At 50.2% G+C, this 20654-nt stretch overlaps 1 protein-coding gene across 1 annotated transcript in view; it reads right to left on the reverse strand.

Annotated features, from left to right (window-relative positions):
• Positions 1 to 20654, reverse strand: part of ly75 (lymphocyte antigen 75) — a 187457-nt gene that overhangs the window by 43259 nt on the left and 123544 nt on the right. The window contains exons 20-24 of the mRNA XM_038789641.1: positions 20360 to 20454; positions 13072 to 13214; positions 9058 to 9163; positions 8268 to 8428; positions 5176 to 5299 (exon numbers count right to left, since the gene is read on the reverse strand). Of these exons, the coding sequence (XP_038645569.1) occupies positions 5176 to 5299; positions 8268 to 8428; positions 9058 to 9163; positions 13072 to 13214; positions 20360 to 20454 (629 nt within the window). The remainder of the gene's footprint in view (positions 1 to 5175; positions 5300 to 8267; positions 8429 to 9057; positions 9164 to 13071; positions 13215 to 20359; positions 20455 to 20654) is intronic.

A 20654-nucleotide genomic window follows, 5' to 3' on the forward strand; every position in this document is an offset into this window, starting at 1 on the left:
CATAGATGGGGGGAGTTGGGTGGGGCTGGTGACGAGAGGGATGGCGGGGATCCGGCGGGCGCCAGGTCCCGTAGAGAGACCGTGTCTTGTTGGCCGTCGGGGTACTCCACATACGCATATTGCGGGTTAACGTGGAGCAGCTGGACCCGCTCGACCAACGGATCCAATTTTTGCACCCGCACGTGCTTCCGGAGCAGGATGGGCCCGGGGACTGCCAGCCAGGTTGGGAGCGGGGTCCCTGAGGAAGACTTCCTGCGGAAAACAAGAAGTCGTTCGTGAGGAGTTTGATTAGTAGAAGTGCAGAGTAGAGACCGGATGGAGTGGAGGGCGTCTGGGAGGACCTCCTGCCAGCGGGAGACTGGGAGATTTATGGACCGTAGGGCCAGTAGGACCTTTTTCCAGACCGTACCGTTCTCCCTCTCGACCTATCCTTTACCCCGGGGGTTATAACTGGTCGTCCTGCTTGAGGCAATGCCCTTGCTGAGCAGGAATTGACGCAGTTCGTCGCTCATGTAGGAGGACCCCCTATCACTGTGTATGTAGACGGGGAATCCAAACAGGGAGAAAATGTTGTGGAGGGCTTTTATGATGGTGGTTGTGGTCATGTCGGGACAGGGGATGGCGAACGGGAAACGGGAGTACTCGTCAATCACATTGAGGAAGTACGTGTTGCGGTTGATAGAGGGGAAGGGACTTTTGAAGTCCATGCTGAAGCGTTCAAAGGGACAGGAAGCCTTTGTCAGATGCGCTTTTTCGGGGCGGTAGAACTGCGGCTTGCACTCCGCGCAGATGTGGCAGTTTCAGCTGACTGTCCTGACCTCTTCGATGGAGTAGGGCAGGTTGCGGGTCTTCACGAAATGAGAGAAGCGGGTGACCCCCGGGTGGCAGAGGTCCTCGTGGAGGGCTCGGAGGCGGTCCACTTGTGCGTTAGCACAGGTGCTGCGGGACAGGGCATTGGGAGGCTCGTTCAGCTTCCCAGGACGATACAAGATGTCATAGTTGTAGGTGGATAGCTCGATCCTCCACCGCAAGAACTTGTTTTTTTTATCTTGCCCCGCTGTGCATTGTCAAACATGAAGGCCACCGACCGTTGGTCTGTGAGGAGGGTAAACCTCCTGCCAGCCAGGTAATGCTTCCAATGCCGCACAGCTTCTACTATGGCCTGTGCTTCCTTCTCGACAGAGGTGGCGGATTTCGGAAGCATGGAGGGTCCAGGAGAAGAATGCCACGGGCCTGCCCGCTTGGTTGAGGGTGGCTGCCAGAGCTACGTCAGACGTGTCGCTCTCGACCTGGGAGGGGAGGGACTCGTCGATAGCACGCATCGTGGCCTTTGCAATATCCGCTTTGATGCGGCTGAAGGCCTGGTGGGCCTCCGTATGAGGGGACGGGCTTTGTCGGCGTAGTTGGGGACCCACTGAGCGTAATAAGATAAAAACCTGAGGCAGCGCTTCAGGGCCTTGGAGCAAGTGAGGGACGGGCAGCTCCATCAGGGGGCGCATGCGTTCCGGGTCGGGGCCTATCACTCCATTTCGCACTACGTAGCCGAGGATGGCTAGGCGATCGGTGCTGAACACGCATTTTTCTTTGTCATAGGTCAAATTCAGGAGTTTTGCGGTTTGGAGGAATTTGCGGAGGTTGGTGTCGTGATCCTGCTGATCGTGGCCGCAAATGGTGACATTATCGAGATATGGGAAGATTGCCCGTAAATCGTATCCGTCGACCATTCGGTCCATCTCTCTTTGGAAGACCGAGACCCCGTTTGTGACACCGAAAGGAACCCTTAAAAAGTGGTAGAGCCGCCCGTCCTCCTCGTACGCAGTGTACTTGCGATCGCCCGCGCGGATGGAGAGCTGGTGGTAGGCCGACTTCAGGTCTACCGTGGAGAAGACCTTGTACTGTGCGATCCTGTTGACCAGGTCGCATATACGGGGGAGAGGGTACGCATCCAGCTGCGTAAACCTGTTGATGGTCTGACTGTAGTCTATGACCATCCTATTCTTCTCCCCGGTCTTTACCACCAGAACCTGTGCTCGCCAGGGGCTATTACTAGCCTCGATAACCCCTTCCTTCAGAAGCCGCCGGACCTCGGACCTGATGAAGACCCGGTCCTGGGCACTGTATCGTCTGCTCCTGCTGGCGACAGGTTTGCAATCTGGGGTGAGGTTTGCAAACAAGGACGGGGAATCGACTTTGAGGGTCGCGAGGCTGCAGACAGTGAGAGGAGGTATAGGGCTGCCGAATTTAAATGTTAGGCTCTGGAGGTTACACTGGAAGTCTAACCCCAGGTGTGTGGCCGCGCAGAGGTGGGGGAGGACGTAGAGCCTGTAATTTTTAAACTCCCTCCCCTGGACCGTGAGGTCCGCTACACAATACCCCTTGATCTTAACCGAATGGGAGCCAGAGGCCAGGGAGATTTTTTGCTTTACGGGATGGACAGGAAGAGAGCAGCGTCTTACCGTGGCAGGGTGTATAAAACTCTCCTTGCTCCCAGAGTCCAGCAGGCAGGACGTTTCGTGCCCATTGAGCAGGACCTCCGTCGTCGCCGTAGAAAGGGTACGGGGTCGAGACTGGTCCAAGGTGACTTATGAGAGTCGTGGCAGAAGATCGGAATCGTCATCAGGCAGTATGTGGTCACCCGCGCCGGGGTGCTCGGAGCCGATCCAAGATGGCGGCGCCCACTGGTCGCACATGGTGGGGATAGACAAAATGGCGGCGCCTGTCCCCCGCACGTGGCGTTGGAAAAACAAGATGGCGGCGCCTGGAGGCCGCACGTGGCAGTGGGGGATGGGGATGGAGAAGTTTGCGGGTCGCATGGGGCCCTCGGAGAGAGAGACGGGGCGGCATCCCGCAGTCGCTGCTCAGGACCGCAGCGACCGCCTTGGCCTGGCAAACCAACTGAAATTGGCCCTTCTTTCCGCAGCCCTTGCACGTTGCCGATCGGGCTGGGCAACGCTGTCGGGGGTGTTTTGCCTGTCCACAAAAATAGCAACGGGGCCCAGCGGGGTTTCCAGGGCGTCTTGCAGAGCAGGCCTGAGGCGATTCAGAGTCCGTAGCGGAAGGGGAAGCTGAATTCCACGCTGCCCATGGGGCCGCCGCGCGGTCGGGGGCGTATGAACGGGCGTTTCTGTACGCAACATCTAGAGAGTTCGCGAGGGCCTGTGCTTCAGTCATGCTCAAAGTTTCCTTCTCCAACAGTCTCTGGCGGATTTATGGGGACTGCATACCCGCAACAAAAGCGTCTTGAATTAACAGTTCGGTGTGCTCAATAGCAGACACTTGTGGGCAGCCGCAGTTCCTCCCCAGTAAGGTGCGCACGGTAAAAATCGTCTAACGACTCACCAAGGATCTGCTGCCTCGTAGCCAGCAAGTGCCGAGCGTAAACTTGATTCACCAGTCGGATGAAGTGTCCTTTAAGCAGTTCCATGGTGGAGTCGTAGACGTGTCCTCAATGAGCGTGTAGATGGCCGTGCCAACGTACGAGTGCAGGATGTGCAGCTTCAGCTTCATCGGTACGTTTTCCGTCATGCTGAGGTAGCTATTAAAACAAGCTAGCCAATGCTTGAACGTGGCTGCCGCGTTAACTGCGCGGGGACTGAGTCGTAGACTCTCCGGCTTGATCCGGAGCTCCATGCTTTAAAATCATGTTGATTAAATTGAAGCGCGATCAATAACTACTGAAACGAGGATGTTGTCCGAATTGAAGGCTTTAATCAACAAGATGTTTCCTCAGCAGCTCGAGTACAGAAAGAGGCCGGCTGCTGGGGACCACGGGTTCTTATACCCCGCCTCAATGGGCGGAGCTACCTTACGTTCTGACGAATGAAATGCAAACACCTGGGCCAATGAGCAGCGAGCCTTCTCCACCAATGGTAGCTCACACTCCCAGGTACCGTAGTACCTCTAGTCATACTACCACAGGGGGATTTCAACATGGGAATGGGAATTTTAATTTCAGGCAGCTGGGGGTGGGGGGCAGCGGACGGTGCCAATGCATGTCAGCAAGGAAAGGTGTGATAGGTGAATAGAGGATTGAATAAAGCCAGAGTTCTGCATGATCGGAAGTTAACAGTGGATGGAAGATGGGGAGCTGGCTCAGAAAACATTGGAGGTTACACAGGTATGGCTGAAGGTTTCAGTGACAGAAAATTGGAGGGATGGACAAAAGCAGACAATGTGTGTGTTGGAGAAGATGTGGTGTTGGAGAAGATGTGGTGGGGAAGCACATTTAGTTTGGGGACCAAACAGTCACCAAGGTTGGAAACCGTATGGTGGAGCCTGAAATAGTGGCTAGGAAGGGAGGATAATATCAGTGGCGAATGCATGGAATCTGTAGTGGGGACTAATTATGGCTCCAGTCTTCCCAGTACAGAGACAAATTTGCATCCCATACAATTTACAAACAATTTGCATCTATATTGTGTTTTTCATGACCACTGGATGTCTCAAAGCCTTTACAGTCAATGAAGTACAATCACTGTTGTGATGTAGGAAACATGGCAACTAAATTTACAGGGTTATAGGGAAAAGGCGGGCAGTGGAAATTGTGAATTGCATTTGCATTGTGCCGGCATGGCCACAATGGGTTGAATGGTCTCCTTCTGTGCTGTAATAATTCTAGGAGTTACAGAGATAGACATTGATGCACGATCAATTACACAAAGACGAGAGTTGGATGCAATCGAGGCTTTATTACACTAAGATGTGTGGCCTCCTACAGCAGCTGGCGAAGTGGCTGCTGTACTGGGAGCACACATATTTATACTCCGCCTACTGGGCGGAGCCAGCAGGTAGGGAACTACCCCCGTACCTGTAGTACAGGGCCTTACCACAAAACACCTACACCGACATCCTCTATATACATTATATATATCAATGTGACTACCACAGACATTTAACCAAGTTTATATTGAATCATTGCTTGCACTTTCAGAGCTCTGAACCTAAATGTGCCAACTGAGATTTATCTGGAAAGAAATCAATCCTAATTGTACCACAAGTGAGTGGGAATCAGTGGAAATTAACGTGCGGGGTCTTGTTGGGTGAAATGAATAGCACATTGTTAAATAAGAATATGAACCATCAGGGTTGATACCACAATGTGTAATAGAGGTTGGAATTAAATTAGAAACAATGCTTATAGAAATACATTATATAACAATATTTTCTAAACTTTACCTCTATGTTTCTGGCACACAGCAACATACTGCTTCTCATCACATGTGATCATATCCCATTTTCCAACAAATGCTGTGCCTGGGCCATTCAGTAGAACAACACATTGTTTTTCAAAATTAAAGAGCTAAAAACACAGGAAAATATTGTAAGTTGTTATCATTGGGAAATATACAATTTCTGGTCTTTTGTTGTAAAATATTTGACTTTTTGAGTTCTTCCACAGGACTCTTTTTGCATCAGCCCAATTTTTTTTAAACCAGCTTTATAGCAAATTCAGCATAATAAAGATTACTAATGGTAGAAATTGGAGATTTAAGAAAAATGAAAGGTCCACATTTGAACATTAAACTGTTTTTCCTCTTCCCAGCTACTAAATAAAAAGAACAACTGCATATTATACGTAGGGCACAGTGGAGATTGTACCCCACTTGACAGACATTAAGTAGGTAACTGCATTCCAGATCTATGATAATATATGTGTATAGATTTAAAATAAAAATTGTCAGATGTCTAATAGTGGCTACACTCACTTTATTGACAGTCATAAGCTAGAAAAAATAAAGTGTTATCTGGGAAATAAGCAGGTACTGTTATAAAAGCCAGAAGTTCCTCTGCTATTTATCTATTCTGCTTTAAAGATTAGTTACGTGGACACCATTCAACAGGTCAGGAGAATGTCCTGTGTCGAGTGGTTGATGGCAAATGTTCATCCTGGAGTTCAGTTACTAGTGGTGTAACGCAAGGATCTGTTTTGGGGCCACTGCTGTTTGTCATTTTTATAAATGACCTGGAAGAGGGTGTAGAAGGATGGGTTAGTAAATTTGCAGATGACACGAAGGTCGGTGGAGTTGTGGATAGTGCTGAAGGATGTTATAGGATACAGAGGGACATAGATAAGCTGCAGAGCTGGGCTGAGAGGTGGCAGATGGAGTTTAATGTGGAAAAGTGTGAGGTGGTTCACTTTGGAAGGAGTAACGGGAATGCAGAGTACTGGGCTAATGGCAAGATTCTTGGTAGTGTAGATGAACAGAGAGATCTCGGCATCCAGGTACATAAATCCCTGAAAGTTGCCACTCAGGTTAATAGGGCTGTTAAGAAGGCATATGGTGTGCTAGCCTTTATAAACAGGGGGATTGAGTTTCGGAACCACAAGGTCATGCTGCAGCTGTACATAACTCTGGTGCGGCCGCACCTGGAGTACTGCGTGCAGTTCTGGTCACCACATTATAGGAAGGATGTGGAAGCTTTGGAAAGGGTTCAGAGGAGATTTACTAGGATGTTGCCTGGCATGGAGGGAAGGTCTTACGAGGAAAGGCTCAGGGAATTGAGGTTGTTTTCGTTAGAGAGGAGAAGGCTGAGAGGTGACTTGATAGAGACATATAAGATAGTCAGAGGGTTAGATAGGGTGGACAGTGAGAGTCTTTTTCCTCGGATGGTGATGACCAACACGAGGGACATAGCTTTAAATTGAGGGGTGATAGATATAGGACAGATGTCAGAGGCAGTTTCTTTACTCAGAGAGTAGTAGGGGTGTGGAACGCCCTGCCTGCAACAGTAGTAGACTCGCCAACTTTAAGGACATTTAAGTGGTCACTGGATAGACATATGGATGAAAATGGAATAGTGTAGGTCAGATAGGCTTCAGATGGTTTCACAGGTCGGCGCAACATCGAGGGCCAAAGGGCCCGTACTGCGCTGTAGTGTTCTATGTTCTATGTTCTAATCCCTACTTGGACCTTATTTGCACATAAATAGCATACTTCAGTTGAAGTAAACTTGGAACACTAAAAGTGGTTTCACGGTCTCCGAGCTAAAAAAAAAGTAGGTGGTAGTTCCCATTCTTGAGCCATCCAGCAACCTCTCCTATAATGTGCATATATTTCTTGAATGATGCTGATAGGGTTAGTCTTAGAGCAGATGATCCCCATAGCTGACAATCAATCTCTTCTAGTTCACCCATCATCTGCCAAACTGCGACAGGTAACAGAGAATGAATATTGAGAAATGTCAACATTCTTCAACCAAAATTTACACTTTTTCTTCCAATAAGGGGAACCCTCGACAATATTCCCCCTCTATTCTAGAACTGCTGAGGTCAGTTGCAGAATCTCAACAATTCGGAGTTGAATTTGAATTGATTTATGTTTTTGCAAAAGATTTGTTTTATTAGTCTCCAGAAAACAAGGCTTGCCATATACTATATACTAAAGCTACATTGTGTTACATCAATTAGCATTGATTGAGAATTGGTTAAAGGAGGAAAATAAATATTAGGAATATATGAGCTATTTTTGAGATAACGGTGTAACTGTTGGAGCGACACAATGAAACCTATGTGAGACAGTAAACTCTGAGGAAGACGTAATGAGGCTGCAATGGAATATAGGCTGGTTAAATGAATAGGCAAGAAGATGGCAGACGGAGTATAATCTGGGGAAATGTGAAGTTATCCACTTTGGACAGAAGACTGGCAACCAGAATTTCCTTTTTTTATATACTAAAAGGTGAGACACAAGTAAATAATGGGATTTAGAGGTGTTTCAGGTCCTTTTAAATAACATACAGGTACATTGAACAATTCGGAAGAGAAATGGGACGCTAGCCTTTATTGCAAGCAATTACCATACAAGAAACTCTTGGATTTAAAGGGTATTTCTGCACGAACCTACCAGCACAGTTTTGATCTCTTTACTGAAGGGAAGATATATTTTCCTCAGAAATGTTGACTGGATTAATTATGGGGATAAGCAGTGGTCTGATTTATGAGGAGAGATCGAGTAGAATGGGTCCTGCTCTGATTTCTGTGTCCTTATGATTGTGCATTAAAAGTAGAAGGATTTTTGTCAAAAAGGTTTCCATGGGGAAAAGATCAATTAATTCAGTACAACTTAAGAGACAAATTCTGGCACTCCTCAGACCCAGTTAATCAAGGGGAATAGAATATTGGAGGAACAGTCAAATTGCTCTTATCTTACAAAGAATTGGATAAGGTCTGGGATCCAAATGTACTCATGACTGGACACAAAGCAATAAACACTCAACAGTTGAACTCCACACAATTTCAAACTGAACTATATAAGCATTTAACCTACATCAAAATCTAGTATATCCGGTACCCACTCAAATGATGGCTGCCAATTTGTATAATCAACCAGTCTTCCGGTTATCCATTTGTGCGTTCTAACTTTACTTGAGCTCTGCATACCAAGCCAAATTCTGTGTGGTAGTGATGATAAATGGGATACAATAAAATCTGTTGAACAGAAAGTGCAAACAGATTTGAGAAATCAAATTCAAATAAATATGGAAACAAGACAATAATGGCTAGTGGCAGTTTTCCTCCTTCTTTGTCGCATCCATTTCTCATTAAAATAATCTTGGGGTGAATTTTCATCTTACTTGTGTGACATTTGACAGTTTGCCCAGGCATTGGGATCATTGGGGCAGCATGGTAGCACAGTGGTTAGCACTGTTGCTTCACCGCTCCAGGGTCCCAGGTTCGATTCCCGGCTTGGGTCACTGTCTGAGTGGAGTCTGAATGTTCTCCCCGTGTCCGCATGAGTTTCCTCTGGGTGCTCCGGTTTCCTCCGACAAGTCCCGAAAGACGTGCTGTTCGGTGGATTGGACATTCTGAATTCTCCCTCTGTGTACCTGAACAGGCTCCGAATGGCCTCCTTCTGCACTGTACATTTTATGATTCTATGATTAAGTGGTCAAAGTATGGGTAAGTGCCATCCAATCTCTAGGCAATTCTGCCAAAACAATTACTTTTTAAACTTAAAAATCCTGCAAATCTACTTGAACAGAACACAACGGAACATTTTTGAATTTGGAGTTTATTTCTGATTCAATACACTTCTGTTGGTTCAGCCAACAACATACCTTGTTCCACAGAATTACCGATCGTCGGCAAGTTCCCACCTAGGCTCTGACAGAGTTTTGCTGCAGCTTCCCACGTGGAAGCCCGTGGCTTTAAAAAATTATAGCACTAAAACGGATAAAATATGACTCATGTCACTATATATATCACATGTCACTACATTTTCTACTACTCATACTTGATACACCATTAGCTCCTATTCACATTAATTTTGAATTTGATATTCCGATCCAAAGTTGCGATTTGAAAAGAACTTGGCTCACAAGAGAAACAGCTGGGCTGCACGGTGGCGCTTCACGGCTCCCAGGACCTGGGTTTGATCCCGGCCCCTGTCCGTGTGGAGTTTGCACCTTCTCCCAGTGTCTGCATGAGTCTCACCTCCACAGCCCAAAGATGTGCAGGGTCGGTGGATTGGCCAGTCTAAATTGCCACTTAATTGGAAAAAATTAAGAACCCACCCCCAAAAAATAAGGAAAGAAACGTCAATTCTATAATCTGATTTTTTATAATCCTAGCATCAAAACCTCTAAATTATAAATATCTGAGCAATTTGATTAAAGCAACATTTATTTCATTGATGTAAAGCAGATATAAACAATAACAAAACATGTAGAGGGATAATAAAACGCCTTTCACAATGGGGAAATTTTTCACCACCTAGTGGGAAGGGCACTGGACCCTTGAAAATGGCAGGGTATGACCTAATGCTTAATTCTGCAAAGAAACCTTGCGTTATTTTCTCCAAGGAAAACAATCTTCCTAAACTCGTCTCCCCGCCCCTCCACCCTCACCTCCAAAGAAAAGTGCAAGGAGCTTGTGGACTTCCATGTGACTAAGATAAAGGCCATTCAATTAGACCTGCCACTTTCTTCCCTTCCATTAATCCATTGGGCCAAACTTCAGAGGTCATCCAAAACACTGGTGCCCGTGTCATTATTCGCACCAAATCCCATTCACCTATCACCTATCAGTGCATGCAGACCTGCTTTGGCTTCCAGTCTGGCAACATCTTGATTTTAAAATTCTCACCCTTATTTTCAATGGCCTCTCCAAGGCGTCAACCCTCCCTACCTCTATAATTTCTGCCAGTCCCACAACCCTCTGAGATATCTAGAACATAGAACATAGAACAGTACAGCACAGAACAGGCCCTTCGGCCCTCAATGTTGTGCCGAGCCATGATCACCCTACTCATACCCACGTATCCACCCTATACCCGTAACCCAACAACCCCCCCTTAACCTTACTTTTATTAGGACACTACGGGCAATTTAGCATGGCCAATCCACCTAACCCGCACATCTTTGGACTGTGGGAGGAAACCGGAGCACCCGGAGGAAACCCACGCACACAGGGGGAGGACGTGCAGACTCCACACAGACAGTGACCCAGCCGGGAATCGAACCTGGGACCCTGGAGCTGTGAAGCATTTATGCTAACCACCATGCTACCCTGCTGCCCCGTCTGTGCTCGTCCAACTCTGATCTATTCTGCATTCTTCATTTTAACTGATCCACCATTGATCAGCGTCTTCAGTTGCCTGGGCTCTAAGCTCTGGAGTTTCCTTCTAAACTGCACCATCAATGTCCAACCCTCTTTCCGCCTTTAAGGCGCTCACTAAAATGTATTATTTTGACTGAGCTTGTGGTCCCAATATCGCATGTGACTTGTTGTCATATTTTGCGTGATAACTCTCCTGTGGCGCACTATGGATGTTTTATGTTTAAGGTGCTATATCAATACAAGATGCTATTGTAGTCCCTGCTGACAGCATGGCTGATGCCATCTTCCCAAAGGCCTGCCACAGGACCTCTGGGGTACCTGCTTGTGCCAGGCCTTTTAATATGTTCACTCAAATGTTGGAAGTAGTATCTGGAACAGACCCAGGCTGATCATTGTTCATTCAAGTCTGAGTCAGCAAGAAAGACTTGGAAAACATGGGCTTAAAGTATACAAACTGGTGTATGGGGGCAGCATGGTGGCGCAGTGGATAACACTGCTGCCTCACGGCGCCGAGGTCCCAGGTTCGATCCCGGTCACTGTTCATGTGGGGTTTGCACATTCTCCCCGTGTTTGCTTGTGTTTCGCCCCCACAATCCAAAGATATGCATGCTAGGCAGATTGGCCACGCTAAATTGCCCCTTAATTGGAAAAAATGAATTGGGTACTCTAAATTTAATTTTAAAAAATCAAAAATCTGTGCATGGACAAAGTAAATCTGGAACATCACTTTAAATTTCAGGAGCAGAGCAAGAGGCCATAGATTCAGACTACTAGCAAGCAAATGTAATCTCAATATCCTGAAGTCTTGCTTCACAGAAAGAGTATGCAACACATAGACTGGGCTGCAGATAAAGGATTTGTATGAATGTTAATGGGGCAAATAACCATCCTCATCCTTAATTGTCTTGGATTGTAAGATTAATTAATTGATTGTATAATTTTTCAATTAGGCGGCACGGTGGCGCAGTGGTTAGCATTGGTGCCTCACAGCGCTGAGAACCCAGGTTCGATCCCAGCCCCGGGTCACTGTCCTTGTGGAGTTTGCACATTCTCTCCATGTCTGCGTGGGTCTCATTCCCACAACCCAAAAAGCTGTGCAGGGTAGGTGAATTGACCACGCCAAATTGCCCTTGATTTGGAAAAATAAAATTTATTTAAAAAAAATACAGGGCTGGATTCTCCGTTTGAGAGACTAAGGCCGGAATTCTCTGACCATGTGCCGGGTCGGAGAGTCCCCGGGGGGAGGCGTGAATCCCGCCACCTGCCGGCGATTCTCCAGGACCTGATGGGCTGAGTGGCTGTCCAGTTTGGGCCAGTCCCGCCGGTGTGAATTACTAACCTCACACACGGCAGGACCTGGCAGGTAAGTGTGCGGGGTTGGTCCTGGCGGTGAGGGGGGGGGGGGGGGGGGGGGGGGGGAGATCCGACCCTGGGGGTGGGGGGGCACCATGGCCTGGCCCACGATCGGGGCCTACCGATCCTGCGGGCGGGCTGTTTCCGTTGGGGCCTTCTTTCCTCCGCGTCGGGCCCCTGTAGGACTCCGCCATATTGCCTGGGGGCCGGCGCGAAGAAGAGAACCCCCCGCGCATGCTCGGAAATACGCCGGCCGTTCCGCGCATGTGCGCACTCGCACTGGCCCTTCGGTGCTGACTGGAGCGGCGCCAACCACTCCGGCGTCAACCTGGCCCCTGAAGATTTGGAGAATTCCTCACTTTCGGGGGCTGTTGATGCCGGAGTGGCTGGTGCTGGTTTTCCCGCTGGCGTGGGGACTTAGTCCCCAGAAGGGAGAATCCTGTCCTGAGTGTTGACGCCAGCAGAGCATGTGGACTTTCACAACTGAAAAAATTGGTGCAAAACCCTCACTCGTTTCTGGTGAGGAGCAAGTATCGGGGCCAAGCGAAACTCCCGCGGATCCCACTGAAAACGGGCGGAGAATATCCAGGTCCCTGGTCGTGCATGCGCACGGCCAACGACCTGTGCTGGTCGCGCTGCAAAACATGGCGCCGGCCGTGCACAAACCCAATACGCCAACCCCCTGGCCACCCTCCACCAGTCCCCCCAGCACTAGCAGAAACCCCGACCCGCAGCATGGATCCCGGCCGCGTGTGGCGGCACTGGACACTGTCTGCGGCTGGCACGCCGGGTTCCCGCACGCTTGGGACTACACGTGGCCCGCGGCGTCAGGAACTCGGCCGATGACGCGCCAACGGCATTGAAATGCTGCGCGGCATGATGACGCCGGTGTGGAACGGGCAGAGCATGGCAGACTGCTGCCATACCAGCATTGGCCCCAATTCCAGCATTGGAATCCATTCTCTGCCTGATCGCCAATCACGTTTTTGACGCTGTGGTATGGAGAATCCAACCCATAGTTTTTCAATATATTTTCCAACAGTTACTTCCATCAAAAAAAAAGACTTAATTACAAATTTTTACAAATATTAATAAAGCTTATTTAAATATTGCGCTCTTAAATAAATGTGAAAAATAGAAGAAAGCTTCTTTACTCTTACATTATCTCCAAAGGGGATCCAACTATCAGTGCACGGGGTACTTGACACATTGGTTTCTGGAGACCATGGTTCTAATGATGACATATTTAACTTTTGACAAATGAAGGGAAGAGGTTTGGCGCAGTCCACAAATTCACGATACCCTGCGGGGTAAAAATAAAACATTGAAGCAACAGGACCATGAACTTCGTAACAGTCGTAATTCTCACCAGTTTTAGAACCGCCGTTTGTTGTCTAATGTTCCACTGTTTAAGTGCAGCCCTTTATATGATGCTTATGTCATAAAAGTACATCAGTATCAATCAGGAACTTAAACCCTTTTCGATACATTACGGTTAATTGACCAGAGTTACTCAATTTTGAGGCTCATGTCCAGCAGTACTGCCCATGCCACCCCCCTCATCACCCCAAGATATGGCACATTTCCCCAACCCCCTCAGAGGCCCCTACCCTCGGGCACCACCCCACCCCTCCGATGAACGACTCGTGCCCTCATTATGTCCCCGCAGGAGAGGTTGGCCCACAACACGCAGGAGAGGGCCAAGACAGAGTGGCAGACATCAGAGTCCTCACACACTACGAGGAACGGGCTCTGGAAGTTGCGGCAGTGGCCAAGGACAGACCTGTCACCAACATAGAGGTCAGCATACAGCTCAAAGGTGAGGGTCTATCTGCCCCAATTCAATTGAATTGTCACATATGAATTGTTAATGCCATACGGAATGACCTATTCCTCCCAATGACCACATGTCCATTCCCCGCAGGATCCTCAGCAGACAGTGCAGGCCCATCCGGGATGGTCCTCCCCCACCCTGCCTCCCCTTGAGAACACCTCGGAGAGCTCCGAGGATACTACCGTCGATGCGTCACAGCTGTCATCCCTACCCTCCACCAGAGTGGAGGGCATCATTGGGGGATTGCGGCAGTTGGGGACATCCGTAAATTATCATACATTGTTGACCTCAACCAATATGACTCCCTGGCATTCTCTTCCCCAATTTGGGCCGCACACCAATCACATGCCCGATTTCCTTGGGCATGGGGGTCCTGGATGCCTCTTCCCCCCCTCCCCATTTCCTCATTTTTCCCACCCCCATTATGCCATTGCGCCCCCTCCCCCCATTGCTCCCCCCCTCCCTATTCCTTCCCCCACATCCCCTGCCATACGACACGCCCTGCCCACACCTCCAGCCCCTGTCTACCAGACCCCATGCCCTGTAATCCAGACACCCACATGTCACATTTCCTGGATCGAAAGCTGGGCCCAATCCCGGTGCACACGCCCACCCTCTGGTTGCTGAAATGCTCCCGTGCTGGGCCCCAGCCCCTGGGTGCTTGGATGTTGGCTGCTGCGTCTGTGGTGTTGCTACCCGCAGTGTTCAGGCACAGTGTCCAGGCATCGCAATCTAATTGGGATGCTAGGCGATAGCTCCCACATGCTACATGGTGCCAGTGCCCCTGAGCTCACTGCCCAGGAGTGAAGATCGCTACCCACTTCCTTGGATCCCCGCAGAAGCCATTCCCCAGCTTCACGTTTTTAGTACTAATTGGCGCCCATGTGACCCGTTATTGGGGAGACCATTAGATAGGGGGTCATTCCCTTTAATTGCATGGAGATTGGGCTTAAGTGAAATGAAATGAAATGAAAATTGCTTATTGTCATGAGTAGGCTTCAATGAAGTTACTGTGAAAAGCCCCTAGTCGCCACATTCCGGCACCTGTCCGGGGAGGCTGGTACGGGAATCGAACCGTGCTGCTGGCCTGCTTGGTCTGCTTTAAAAGCCAGCGATTTAGCTGAGTGAGCTAAACCAGCCCCTGATAATGCTGTGGCAGGATCCTGGTTTCGCCTATGAGGACGGGCCGGTTAGGTCACAAATAGATCGGTGCCCAGCTTAGTTCCCGATTTCGGCCTCTCCCGTGACCTGACGACCTATTTGCGATCTCGCTTAAGCGCAACACGGCCATTAAATCATGCCCATTGTGTACAAAGGCAGGGAAGTCAGGCTGAACCTTCATCCGCTCTGTTTTGGTCCAAGTAGTGTACTGCATCCAGTTCGGGCCACCACTCTTTAGGAAAGATATGAAAGGCTTAACCGGGCGAAGGCAGAGCTCCACAAGAAGGGGGTCAAGTTTGGCCTGTTACAGCCGGCACGCCTGTGGGTCACTTATAAAGACCGCCAACTTTATTTTGACTCCCCGGAGGAGGCCTGGACTTTTGTCCAGGCAGAGAAGCTGGACTTAAACTGAAGACTGGGGAACGCTTTACGCAGCCCGGAGGCTTTGCCCTCCTTGATATCCTTTCGCTCTTTTTGGTTCTATTGGACTATGTTTTTCTTTTTGCTGTCTTGCCTTTTCTTTTCTGCTTTTCCGGACTGTTATCTGTTTACTTGGGTGTTTTATCATATCATGTTGGGATTTTTATATCTCACTGGTTGCGGGTTTGGGTGGGGTTCGTGGCCCTGTTGGGTCATGTGCCTGTCTTCCTGTGTTTTGGGTTGGGGGGGCGGGGCTTGGGATGGGGGGCGCGGGCCTCTCTCCTGCGCTGGAGAAGCAGGGGGTCGGCATTGGGGGAATGGTTGGGGGACATTGGGGAGGGTAATTGGGGTGGCGGGAGCAGCCGGGGTCAGCAGGAGTTGGAGTTACGCAGCTAGGGGGGGGGAAGAGGGGGGTGGATACCGGGTTGCTGCTGGAATGGCCATGAAGGAGCTGGAGCGTGCAGAGGGGGTCGGGATGGGGGTCTGTCGCTGTGGGGAACGGGCTGAGCGGGGGGTACGGGCACGTGGCGGATTACGGAAGGGTGATGGCTAGTCGACGGGGGAGGGGGGCAGGTGGCCCTCCGATCCGACTGATCACCTGGAATGTGAGGGGACTGAATGGGCCGGTCAAACGGGCACGCGTGTTCATGCACCTGAGGGGGCTGAAGGCGGACGTGGCTATGCTTCAGGAGACGCACCTGAAGGTGGCGGATCAGGTTAGGTTGAGGAAGGGGTGGGTGGGCCAAGTGTTTCATTCGGGGCTGGATGCAAAAAACCGGGGGGGTGGCGATTCTGGTGGGGAAGAGGGTGTAATTTGACGCGTCGAGTGTGGTGGCAGACAGCGGCGGGAGGTACGTGATGGTGAGCGGCAAGCTGCAAGGGGAGCGGGTGGTGCTGGTCAATGTATATGCCCAGAATTGGGATGATGCGGGTTTCATGCGGCGCATGTTGGGCCCGATTCCAGATTTGGAGGTGGGGGGCCTGATAACGGGGGGTGGATTTCAACACGGTGCTGGATCCGCCACTGGATCGATCCAGTTCCAGGACGGGTAGGAGGCCTGCGGCGGCTAAAGTGCTGAGGGGGTTTATGGACCAGATGGGAGGGTTGGATCCTTGGAGGTTCGCGAGGCTGAGGGCCAGGGAATTGTCACACTTCTCCCATGTGCATAAGGCCTACTCCTGGATCGATTTCTTTGTTTTGAGTAGGGCGCTGATTGTGGGGGTAGTAAACGCTGAGTACTCGGCGATAGCCATTTCTGACCATGCCCTGCATTGGGTGGACCTCGAGCTGGGGGAGGAGAGGGACCAGCGCCCGTTGTGGCGCTTGGAGGTGGGGCTGCTGGCGGACGAGTATGTGAGGGGGCGGGTTCAAGGATTCATCGAGAGGTACCTGGAGGCCAACGATAATGGGGAGGTCCAAGTGGGGACGGTCTGGGAGGCGCTGAACGCGGTGGTTCGGGAGGAGTTGATCTCCATTCGGGCCTACAGGGAGAGAGGGGAGCAGAGAGAAAGGGAGAGATTGGTGGGGGAGATGGTGACGGTGGACAGGAGGTACGCAGACGCCCCGGAGGAGGGATTGCTGAGGGAGCGGCGCAGCCTTCGGGCTGAGTTCGACTTGTTGACCACCAGAAAGGCGGAGGCTCAATGGAGAAAGGCTCAGGGTGCGGTGTACGAGTATGGGGAGAAGGCGAGTAGGATGCTGGCACACCAGCTCCGAAAGCGGGATGCGGCTAGGGAGATTGGTGGAGTTAAGGATAGGGGAGGAAATGTGGTGCGGAGGAGGGTAGACATTAATGGGGTCTTCAGGGACTTTTATGAGAGACTATATCGGTCCGAACCTCCGGCGGAGAAGAGGGGGATGGGGCGCTTTTTGGACCAGCTGAGATTCCCGAGGGTGGAGGAGGGACGGGTGGAGGGTCTAGGGGCGCCAGCTGAGCTTGAGGAGCTGGTTAAAGGGATAGGGAACATGCAGTCGGGGAAGGCGCCGGGGCCAGATGGGTTCCCGGTTGAATTTTACAAGGCGTATGCAGACCTGCTGGGCCCCCTGTTGTTTAGGACCTTCAACAAGGCGAGGGAGGGGGGGCTTTGCCCCGACGATGTCTCGGGCGCTGATCTCCTTGATCCTTAAGCGAGACACGGATCCCCTGCAGTGTGGGTCATACAGGCCGATCTCACTCCTGAATGTGGACGCCAAGTTGTTGGCAAAGATATTAGCCACGAGGACAGAAGATTGTGTGCCACAGGTTATCCACGAGGATCAAACGGGGATTGTGAAGGGGAGGCAGCTGAACACTAATATATGGAGGCTCTTGAACATTATTATGATGCCGGCGGTGGAAGGGGAGGCGGAGATAGTGGTGGCGCTAGATGCGGAGAAGGCCTTTGATAGGGTCGAGTGGGGGTACTTGTTCGGGTTTGGGGATGGGTTTGTCAGTTGGGTGAGGCTGTTTTATGAGGCCCCGATGGCGAGTGTGGCCACGAATAAGAGGAGGTCGGAGTATTTTCGACTATACCGAGGGACGAGGCAGGGGTGTCCCCTGTCCCCCTACTTTTTGCGCTCGCAATTGAACCACTGGCTATGGCGCTGAGGGAGTCGGGGGATTGGAGGGGGCTGGTCCGGGGTTGGGAGGAGCACCGAGTGTCGCTCTATGCAGACAACCTATTGTAGTATGTGGCGGACCTGGTGGGGGGAATGCCGGTGGTGATGGGGATTCTCCGGGAATTTGGGGATTGCCGGTATAAGCTTAACTTTGGGAAAATCGAGCTGTTTGTGGTACACCCGGGGGACCAGGAGGGGGGATTGGGAGGCTCCCACTAAAAAGGGCGGAGAGGAGCTTCAGGTACTTGGGGGTTCAGGTGGCCAGGAGCTGGGGGGCCTTGCATAAGCTAAACCTCACAAGGCTGGTGGAGCAAATGGAGGAGGAGTTTAAGAGGTAAGACTTGCTGCCGCTGTCTTTGGCGGGTAGGGTGCAGTCAGTCAAGATGATGGTGCTCCCGAGGTGTCTGTTCCTGTTCCAGTGCCTCCCCATCCTTATCCCGAAGGTCTTTTTCAGGCGGGTTAACAGGAGCATTACGGGGTTTGTGTGGGCACACGGGACTCCAAGGGCGAGATGGGTGTTCTTGGAACAGGGCAGGGATGGGGGGCTGGTGTTGCCCAACCTCTGTGGGTAGTATTGGGCTGCCAACTCAGCGATGGTGCGTAAGTGGGTAATGGACGGGGAGGGGGCAGCATGGAAGAGGATGGAGATGGCATCCTGTGTGGGCACGAGCCTGGAAGCGCTGGTAACGGCGCCGCTGCCGTTCCCTCCAACGAGGTATACCACGAGCCCGGTGGTGGCAGCTACCCTCAAGATTTGGGGGCAATGGAGGCGGCACAGGGGGGAGGTGGGGGCCTCGATGGGGTCCCCAATATGGGGGAACCACCGATTTGTTCCAGGGAGAATTGATGGCGGGTTCCTGAGTTGGCACAGGGCAGGTGTCAGGAGACTGGGGGACATGTTCATAGACGGGAAGTTTGCGTGCCTGGGTGAGCTGGAGGAAAAGTTTGGGCTCCCCCCGGGGAGCACCTTTATTTACATGCAAGTAAGGGCGTTTGTCAAGCTACAGGTGGCGGGGTTCCCTCTGCTGCCGCCGCGTGGGGTCCAGGACAGGGTGCTCTCGGGGGTATGGGTTGGAGAGGGGAGGATCTCGGAAGTGTACCAGGTGATGCAGGAGGTAGACGAGGCCTCGGTGGAGGAGCTGAAAGATAAATGGGAGGAGGAGCAGGGTGAGGAGATTGAGGAGGGGACGTGGGTGGATACCCTAGAAAGGGTGAACTCCTCCTCTTCGTGTGCGAGGCTTAGCCTCATACAGTTTAAGGTGCTGCATAGGGCTCATATGACCGGGACAAGGATGAGCCGGTTTTTCGGGACCGAGGACAGGTGTATTTGAATAAAAATTATTTTTTAAAAAAAGGAAAGATTTGAAGGTCCTCGAGAGGGTGGAGATGAGCTTTATCAGCATGGTTCCATGGATTGGGGGTTTTAGTTACAAGTTAGCTTTGGAAAGGCTGGTGTTGTTTCCCTTGGTGCAAATGAGATTGAGGGGTAATTTGAAAGAGGTTTACAAGATTATAACAGGAGCAGATAACGTTGACAAGGGAAAACTCTTTCCATTAGCTGATGGTACAAGGGCTAACGGACAGCGATCTGAAATGATGGGCAAGAGATACAGGGGAAATGTGTGGAAGAATGTTCTTTTATGCAGCAAGTGGGAATGACCTTGCACTCACTGAATCAATCAACAATTTCAAAAGGAAATTTGAAGGTCACTTTAAGGAAATTAATTTGTGGGCTAAAGGGATTAAACGAGGGAATGGGGTTGACTGCATTGCTTCATGAGTGTGGACCCTAGGGGCTGAATACCCTCCTACTGTGCAGTAAATGATTTAATCTGCCACCTGTCTGTTTTATTGGCCTGCCTATGTTCTCCGGTTGAATTTAACTATGCTCCTCATTGTTTATTACATTTCTGAGTTTCATATCATCGGCAAATTTAAAATTATGCCTGGTATGTCCAAGGCCTGGGCACTAATTTTTTTTTTCTAAATTTAGAGTACCCAATTCTTTTTTCTCTCCAATCTGGCATCCCCAATCCACCTACCCTGCACATCGTTTGGATTGTGGGGCTGAAACCCACGCAGACACGGGGAGAATGTGTAAAATCCACACAGACAGCGACCCGGAGCCAGGATCAAACCCGGTCCTCTATGCTGTGAGACAGCAGTGCTAACCACTGCGCCACGGTGCTGCCCTAAGTCCCGGACATGAATATATCAAAAAGAGCAGGAGTCAATTCAAATACTGACTCCTGGGGAACACCACTAAATTGCTCCCTCCAGTCTGACAATCAGCCACTCACTGTTACTATCGATTTCACTGACCCTGAGCCAATTTTATATCCATGCTGCTACATTCTCATTATCTTTATGGCTATGAGATCAATGAATTTGAAATTTAAATACAAAATATATCTATAATACACAAGTTACTTACCACTCCACCTGGTATAATAAGGAGTTACAAACCAACAATCCCTATATTGGTTTTGGAAGGAGTGAAATCGATGGTAGAAGTAAGAGGAACCGAAACTGAAAAGGAAAAATATAAACATAGGTTATAGTGCAATCAAATATATAACTGCTGAATTAAACAGGTGAGGTGAGCGTCATAGGCCCATCCAACTGTTTCATCAATGACCTTCCTATCACCATTAAGACAGAGGTGGGGATGTTCGCTTATGATTACAATATTCAGTACGACTGGTGATTCCTTGAATATTGGGTGGAGT

Source organism: Scyliorhinus canicula, chromosome 2, assembly GCF_902713615.1.
Source record: "Scyliorhinus canicula chromosome 2, sScyCan1.1, whole genome shotgun sequence".
Lineage (NCBI taxonomy): Eukaryota > Metazoa > Chordata > Chondrichthyes > Carcharhiniformes > Scyliorhinidae > Scyliorhinus > Scyliorhinus canicula.